Source organism: Sceloporus undulatus, chromosome 6, assembly GCF_019175285.1.
Source record: "Sceloporus undulatus isolate JIND9_A2432 ecotype Alabama chromosome 6, SceUnd_v1.1, whole genome shotgun sequence".
Taxonomy (NCBI): Eukaryota; Metazoa; Chordata; class Lepidosauria; order Squamata; family Phrynosomatidae; genus Sceloporus; species Sceloporus undulatus.
This window is the reverse complement of record NC_056527.1, coordinates 120,581,522-120,590,075: the sequence shown is the minus strand read 5'-3', so window position 1 is coordinate 120,590,075 and position 8,554 is coordinate 120,581,522. Positions and strand designations below refer to the sequence as shown.

At 46.8% G+C, this 8,554-nt stretch overlaps 1 protein-coding gene across 2 annotated transcripts in view; it reads left to right on the top strand.

The window, feature by feature from the left end:
* The window catches only part of SLC4A5 (solute carrier family 4 member 5), a 40,685-nt gene extending 32,652 nt beyond the window's left edge, over positions 1-8,033 (top strand). The window contains exons 19-27 of one of the 2 annotated variants that reach the window (XM_042474696.1): positions 387-548; positions 1,415-1,593; positions 2,279-2,351; positions 3,128-3,196; positions 3,643-3,816; positions 4,885-5,052; positions 5,892-5,976; positions 6,588-6,655; positions 7,595-8,033. In XM_042474696.1, coding sequence (XP_042330630.1) covers positions 387-548; positions 1,415-1,593; positions 2,279-2,351; positions 3,128-3,196; positions 3,643-3,816; positions 4,885-5,052; positions 5,892-5,976; positions 6,588-6,622 — 945 coding nt within the window. In that variant the 3' untranslated portion in view covers positions 6,623-6,655; positions 7,595-8,033. Of the gene's footprint in view, positions 1-386; positions 549-1,414; positions 1,594-2,278; positions 2,352-3,127; positions 3,197-3,642; positions 3,817-4,884; positions 5,053-5,891; positions 5,977-6,587; positions 6,663-7,594 lie in introns of both variants that reach the window. The other variant, XM_042474697.1, reaches the window with a different exon arrangement.
* The last annotated feature ends 521 nt before the right edge of the window (positions 8,034-8,554 follow it).

The following is an 8,554-nucleotide window of genomic DNA, read 5'->3' as shown; positions in this document are numbered from 1 at the left end:
GATAGATAGATAGATAGATAGATAGATAGATAGATAGATAGATAGATAGATAGGAAGGAGAGTTAAAATGCAGTACTTACATTGATCCATGGATAAGTCAACTCAGGTTTTTGGGGTCAATTTTTCAAGGCACCAAACAACATCAGCAAAACCATCTGCACTGTTTGGGTCCATTGGTGGCAGGAAAACAAAGTGGTTCCAGGTTTGCTAAGCCTAAGCATGAAAAGATAACCCCTGTGATAGTTTCAGCGTCACCATAAATCAGAAATGACTTGAAGGCACACAATAGCAACATTCCTTTGGTTGCATGTTCAGTTGTGCATGTTACACGGCATTGCCATCCAACACCAGCCTTGTGTCCTGCCTCCTTGCCTTGCCTTGCGCAGCCGACCCGCCTGGACCGAGGGTGGTTCGTGTTCCCCTTTGGAAAGAACCCGTGGTGGATCTACTTGGCCAGCGCACTCCCAGCTCTCTTGGTCACCATCCTGATCTTCATGGACCAGCAGATCACCGCCGTCATCGTGAACAGAAAGGAGCACAAGCTCAGGGTATGTTTCCCCTTCGAGGAGGCTATCTCCAGTATTGCTTGGGATGAAACTCTGTGGACAGAGACACAACTGAAGGAGTGCAAACAGTGGTCAGTTCAGCTGTGCTTCTCTCCCAGCTTTTAAGGGGAAATGCCAAAGGGCTGAACCAATAAGGTTTTTTGTGGGTTTTTCAGGGTGGCCAAGTTCTAGAACAGTGGTTCTCCACCTCTGGGTCACAACCCCTTTGGGGATCGAACAACCCTTTCACAGGGGTTGCCTAAAACCATTGGAAAACACATGCAGTATGTAGTAGCAACGAAAATAATTTTATGGTTGAGGGTCACCACAACATAAGGAACTGTAGTAAAGGTTTGGGGAATTAGGAAGGATGAGAACCACTGTTCTAGAAGAATTTATTCCTGACTTTTTGCCTGCGTCGATGGCTGGCATCCTTCTGAAAATGGTGGCATGGAAGTGTGTAGGGTATAGACACTGTATGTGATCCTTGGTATACCCCACTCACTTCTCTGAAGATGCCAGCCACAGATGCAGGTGAAACATCAGGAATAAACTCTTCTAGAACATGGCCACATAACCCAAAAAACCCACCAAAAGACTATGGATGCTGGCCGTGAAAGCCTTTGACTTCACATGCAGAACCAATATTTGGAGGATCAGGTCTAGCACTTTGGATCACTGTATTAAAGGTCAGATGAAAAACTGGCATGGATCCAGCAGCCCAGTGACATGGAAGCTGCCAGTTGTCATGGGATATAAAGCTCTTTTAATCTTCATTAAACCTGGAACACAAAAGGGTTGGGTTGCTTTTTAAAATGTCATTTAAATGGTTGGTGCTTGGATTGCATGGCATGGGCTTCCTGTTCCAGAAAGCAGCCGGCTACCATCTGGACCTCTTCTGGGTTGGCATCCTGATGGCCATCTGCTCCTTCATGGGGCTCCCGTGGTACGTGGCGGCCACCGTCATTTCCATCGCGCACATCGACAGCCTGAAGATGGAGACGGAGACCAGTGCGCCGGGAGAGCAGCCTCAGTTCCTGGGAGTCAGGTGAGCCTTCCTTTTGGGGGTCTGCCTTCCTGTCTAAGGTGCCACCAAACCAAGGTGCAGCCCCACATTGCAAAGAGCCTCATTGCTCCTAGATTCTCCTTGACAGGGTTTCCTGACACTCAGTTTTTCAACCATTTTTGAATATTTTGGAATAAACTTCTCCCATTGTGTCCAACATCCCTACAGTTATGCTCACTTTCTCTGCCCAGTTGGGAGTGAATTTTGCCTTCTTTTGCTTAAGGCTGGAGGGAAGCAAAGGTTACACCCAGCAGGCTTTATAGTAAGATAAGGGCATTCTTGCTCCCATCTCTGATGACAACAGGTTTTGCAGTCTTTCAAAGCAATATAATCTTCCTACCCCACACTTTTTACTTTGGCTAGAAGCTTCCATAAAGCAGGGCAAGGAGTCATAAAAATACCTTCCCTGGTTTGCATGGCTCAGTTCTGATAGAGACTTCACAGAGCGAAGTAATAATAGTAACAAAGAGGCAATTGCTTAAATGCACATCTTGCACAGTTCACTTGGAAGCTATGCACACTTATCTGGGAGTCATGAAATCCACCAAATATCTGGAGGGGAGAGAGATTGTTCTGAAAATCATTGCAATCTGGGAAGAAAACAGGAAAGTTGCTTTCCAACAAAAGGTTCTCTTGTGTGGTTTCATGGTCTTTGTCCTTTTAACAGGGAGCAGAGGGTCACCGGGATCATTGTCTTTGTCCTGACCGGGATTTCTGTCTTCCTGGCTCCTATTTTAAAGGTAAAACATCCCATTTCCAGATGCAGTACAATCAAATATATGGTAATAAGGAAATGTTCACTGAGCATTAAAAAAAAGAAAGGTATGCAAAAGTCTCACAATCTCAGCCAGGAGAAAACCTTTTCCTTGACGTACCTGACAATGAAAACTGCAAAGATTTATCTGCCTAATCTAGGATATCGGATTAATTCCAGTGCAGCACTTTGCCTCAACTGCGCTGGATGATAACCCTCCATTTGCACATCCAAAAGAGGCGTATGCATGCATAAATTACACTGATGTATATCTATGTCACCAACAGGATACCAACATGTAGGTGTTTACTTGGAAATAATGCACATGTACTCAGAGGCACTGGACTCCTGTTCATGTCTTAAGTTTCCCTGTGGCATTTTTATCTGAGGTGCAAAGTCTGCATTCAGTTCATGGTCCCAGAAGTAGAGTTGCATATGTGGTGCCACTGTGCCATGAATGCACATGAGCATCATGCATGTTGCACAGGGTGCATGGAGATGCCCATGCTCATTGTGTTGTGTAGTGTTGCAACTCATTAACAAGGCAGCATTGCACAACCAGTGCATAACCCCATGAGAGTAAAGTTGTGTGTGTCTCATCGGTGGAACATCTCAGCCTGGGTTTCTCTGCATGCCCAAGGGGTCCATGCGCAGGGCTCTCACCTTAGTGTTTTCAAAGGCAAGTGCCTCAGATGATTAGCCCATCTGAAAAACCCATGTACAGTTCTGATAAAGAGGTGTGCCATGTCTCTTGCTTCGTAGTACATCCCGATGCCTGTGCTGTACGGCGTCTTTCTCTACATGGGAGTTGCCTCGCTCAATGGCATCCAGGTAGGAATGTCAAGTATTTGCTCAGCCTTGTACCGAATGTGTGATTCTCTGGGTCTCTTCCCCCATTGCTGTCCTTCTTTTTTGTGTGTTTCTTTGCCACTTGTAGAAAGCTCTCAGCAAGACCTCAGGGACTGGGACCAAAATTTCCAAGGGTCCCTTAAGAGCTTTGGAATCCTGGGAATTGTAGTTTGTTGTGGCACCAGAGCGCTCCGACAGAGAAGGCTAAATATCTCCAAAAAACCTACAAGATTCCATAACGCTGAGCCATGATAGTTAAAGTAGTGTCAAACTGCATTAATGCTGCAGTGTAGATACAGACTTTCTCAGAGGTTTTGCTAACAGAGGTGTGCCTGCAATAGTTCCCATCTCTGTCCTGCCCTCCCAATGCCCTACACAACCCCCCAAACTGGCATTCACGTCTCGCGCGCTTCCCTCCTCTCCCATAGTTCTGGGACCGTTGCAAGCTCTTCCTGATGCCAGCCAAGCACCAGCCTGACTACGTCTACCTCCGGCACGTTCCCTTGCGGCGGATCCACCTCTTCACCGTGGTCCAAATCGTCTGCCTGGCCGTCCTCTGGATCCTGAAATCCACGGTGGCCGCCATCATCTTCCCTGTCATGGTAAGCGGCCAAGCGGCCACTCAAGGGCTTGCTATGGACAGCTCCATCTGCAAAACCAGTGGCATAGCAAGCGGGAGAGCTGCATTTGTTATTGTTGCGTGCCTTCTAGTCATTTCCAATTAAAGGGAACCTTATCATGGGGGGTGTCTTGGCAGAATTGTCCAGAGGAGGTTTGCCATTGCCTTCCCTTGAGAGGCTAAGAGTGTGTGGCTTGCCCAGGATCCCTCAGTGGGTTTAAAGGCCAAGTGGGGAATTGAACCCGAGTCTCCCAATGTCATAGTCCAACACTCAAACCACTTTGCCACACCGGATCTTATCATCATCATCATCATCATTTATAACCTATGATACATATTATAATATACAATTGACCCTCTGTTTTCACGGGGATCTGTTCCAGATCCCCTCACCTCAGGAAAATGGAGACTCGCATGTATTCAAGCCCCATAGGCTTGAATGGGGTGCACCCCATTGATGATAACGGAAGTCGCCCCTCCATCAGTAATCAAGAATGTGGATCCCAAGCCTGCAAAAAAGAGGGGTGACTGTACAATATTAATATGTACTATACATTATTATTATTATTATTATTATTATTACTGTATTATTATTATTAGCAATAGTAATTTCTATACCACTGACCACTGCACTTAAGCATTCCCAAAGTGGTTTACAATGTGTAAGCTAATTATTATTATCTGTTCTCATTTGTGCAGCCCTCTAAATCAGGGGTTTGGTAAAACCACATGCAGCTCTTGGGCCCCAACTGAATGGCTATGAAGCCCCCCACACTTGTTTCCCAAAGCCCCTCTAAACCTCATTTAAAAAACAGAACCCAATCTGTTGTGATTTTCCAGCATCCTTTGCCCTAAAATCATAGATTCTTAAAAGCAGAAGGGCCAGCTAGCCCACCTCCTGCCATGGAGGAATGTGCAATTGCAGCACCCCTGAAAGATGCGATCATGACCCATGGCCCCATCTCCTGCCCGGCCAGTATAAGTTGCCAAACCGATCCTACCTTCCGGCTGGTGAGAGGTTTTGGTGATGTTGCACCTGTCTTCCTTCCAGATCTTAGCCCTGATCTTAGTCCGGAAGATGCTGGACCTGATCTTTTCCCAGCATGACTTGGCTTGGATAGACAACATCATCCCTGAGAAGGACAAGAAGAAGGAGGACGACAAGAAGAAGAAGAAGAAAAAGAAAGGCAACAAAGGGGAGGAGGAGAGCTCTGACGAGGTGCGTCCGTCACGCTGGCGGGCAGAGCTTGCGCCGCTCTCTCGCCAGCCGACATTCGGCCATGTGCCCAGATGCCCTCAGAGCTTTAGGTCCATGGAGCACCATCGGCAAAGGCAAAAACAGCCAGAGGCTGGGGATTATTTCGGTCAAGGAGGGGATGGCTATTGCACTCAGGTCCTGCCCCTGCGTCCGCCTCCACATTTGATTCATATGTTCTCTCTGGGAATCTCTAGCCCTCCAGGGCAGCTCTACTCTTGCCAGAATTTACTTTTTGGGCTAGAAATCCCTAGCGAACACTTCTCTAGGCATTTTTTGGCCCTCCAGCACTATTCTATGATCAGCTTATGGCAAACATTGGCTATAAAGTTGTGCTGGAGGACCTAGAGATTCGTAGAAAGGTGTTCTTTCAGGTTAAAAAATAGTATTTTATTATTATTATTATTATTATTAGTGGTTTTTCCACTTTCACGGGGTCCTGGGTCCCAGCAAATGTGGAAGGCCTATTGTAGATGGCTGCTCTGATATTCTTAGGCTTTCTCTGGGAATTTGGGGACCAGCATTCAGGCTTTTCGGCTCAGATCCTGTTCCACAAAAGCACTTTTTGGCCTAGTGGAAATTTGGAAGATCTAGTCCATTTTCCTGATCCCCCCCAAGTTAAAACAAAAAGGAAAAATTACTTTGGAAAAAGTAGTTGTATAACCTGGCCCTCTCCCAGTCCAATTGTGTAAAGTGGATCTGGACCAGTTGTGTTGTTAAGACCGTCTGCCTTTCCTGTTAGTCCGAGTCTTGCATTGTCCAGAATCTGAACTCGTCTCTTTCTCCTCTTCTTTCCTTCCCAGCCCAAGTTCCCATCTCCCTCTGTCATTACAATCCCAATGGAAACCGTCCCACCAGAATCCCAAAACAGTGTCCGTTGTGTTCCCAGTAAGTAGTGCGCTGAAGGTTTGGGCCGGACGTTAAAACTAACCGCTGACACTTTCCAAGCCTTTATATGTGATTCACCAGGAATTTCGTAACACAACAACAATGAACTCACTTGCATCTCTCCAGCCCATATTTCCAGGGGGTTGTGTCCTGGTGGGTTGCGCTTTTTGCCAATTACTCAAAGATGGGAAGGGAAATGCCTACAGAAATTGCCACCTGGTGTATTAAAAAGCCTTGGGTCTCCTTTGGAAGCCAATGGACACACTCCCTGTTGTTCCTCCATGGTTTGATACCCATCACTGACCTCTTCCTCTGCCTTAAAGGTCAAACTGGAGAGTGGGAAGGAGGGGAGGCGCTTCTGGTGGTGGCCCCCAAAGCCCATTTTAGAAAATGAATCTGTGGGGCACGATTTGGCCAAGGACAGCCATGATCATGGATACAGCAAGAGGGTTTCATCCCTTTTCATAGTCAGTGGTGGAAAGAGGCAACCTGGCTCTCTGGGCATTTCCCTTTGCAGCCTTTCTCTCATCCTCGCTCTCGGCCCCTTTTGCCTCCTGTTTTGTTCTGGCTTTGCCTGAAACAGTTTCATAGACCCCTGTGTTTCCCTCCAGGAAAGAGGTCTTTCAGTTGGAGCGTTGCATTCTGATTCTTCTCCGAACGGGTCAGACCTGGACCGCAGGTAAACGGTACACGTCAGCGGATGGTATTGTATACTACGCTTTATTTCTAGCCCCACTTCCCCCAAGGCAGCTCATAAGAGAGAAACACAAGTAATATGCAGACCTGAGTTGTATTTACATCAAGGTTGTGGAAGTCCCCCATGTGGCTCCATTGTGCCATGAGTTTCCATGTGCAATGTGAACAGTTGCATGTTGCACATATGCACTGGGTTCGGTTGTGCAATGTTGTGATTTACAACTAAGGCAGCATTGCACAACCAGCACATAACTCCGGCCAGTAGCTTGTTAATGCAAGTTGTGCTACACTCACAGAGTGAATTTTGTGGATGATGCACAACACTTGTATCCAGCTGACAGCACCGTAAGCAAAGTCCTACACATGCTACCACTGCATATGTAATTGCACATTAAAGGACATGCAAATGCATGCAAGTAGCATGCAAATGTGCATTGTAAACTGCAGGTGCCTGTGAGGTTGTTAGCCATGTGCTTCAGCCATTCAGCCACATATGTCTTCCTATGCTTGCACTCATTAAAGGAATTGTGTAAAGCAAACTTAGCATAACTCCACCAGCAGATATTTATACCATGCTAGAGCCAGGGATACTCTTAGATAGCCTTAGAAACCCAGCCAACTGCTTCCAATGTTGGAAGTCTCCGTCGTGCCCAAAAAAAGACACAGAAAGGAGTCAGGCACGATGCCTATATATTTTGTTGTCGTGTGCCTTCAATACAAAGGCAACCCTAAGGCAAACCAACATGGGGTTTTCAGGGACTGAGAGCAGAGATTTGAACCCTGGCTTCCAGAGTCCTACTCCAACACTATGCTAAACTTTAACTCACCTAAATATTACAGCCACCCATTTGAAAGCCATGCCTGCAAACTTCTCAAGTCTCAACACGGAGCTCTAACTCTCCCTTCCCTGGTTCCCTTCCAGCATTACGCTTCACCTGAAGATCTCCTGCCCATCTTCTCCTGCCTTTAACTACTCCCGAAACCCCATCTGTGCCGTTCCGCAGGTGAAGATAGAGATGGAGTCGGATTATGAAGACACCGACACGGAAAAACACGCGCGGGACATGGGCAGCGAGACCACGCTATAGTCCCAGCGCTGCTCCCTTTGCTCTTATATAGATATAAATATATACATACCGGTCACAGTTTTGTTTTTCTCTCTGCGTGAGACTGAGGAGGGGAGCCCTGGGCCCTTGGCCCTCTTCCTCCGCTCTGAAATTTAACACCTGAAAAGTAGACTATTTGTGGACCTCTCTCCTGTTTTGGCCAGGTGCAAGGATGAAAACCTAACATGAGATCTGTCCCGGCGAATGGGATTCATACTTCAGGACTTTGGGAACAAATGAACTTACCTGGTTTTGGGAAACAGAGCTGCATCCTCCCCCTTGGACTTGGGCATCTTCCATAGCAACCATTGACTGCTCTGCACCCAATCCTTCCACGTTGGACCTTCCACTTTTCTTTTGCAGATGGCCTTGCAGTTTTCAATGGGCGGCTGGGTCTCTCTCAGCGGAACTGGCAGCTTTCTCCAGAACCAGTATTGCAAACACCAAGAGCCACAGGATTCCTCTTTGCATGCACCCCAAAAAGGCAGCTGCATAGCTCTTTTGAATGACCAGAAAGCCAACTTAGGATGTAGGAAAGCAGAAATAAGGAAAGCAGAATAGAGAGAAGTCTTGTATGGATTTGTTCACAAGAAAGGCCAATTTCCCCTGAAGGAGGGGAAATTCTGTGTCGGCTCATACTGGGATTGCCACAGCCTCCTTCAGGATAACTGGAAACCATTATCGCCATCCCAGTCTTTTCTCTCAAGAGGTTCTGGTTTCTGCCTTGGCATCATTCTTCCTTCTGCACTTCTGGAATGAATTTTGTGCAGAATTAA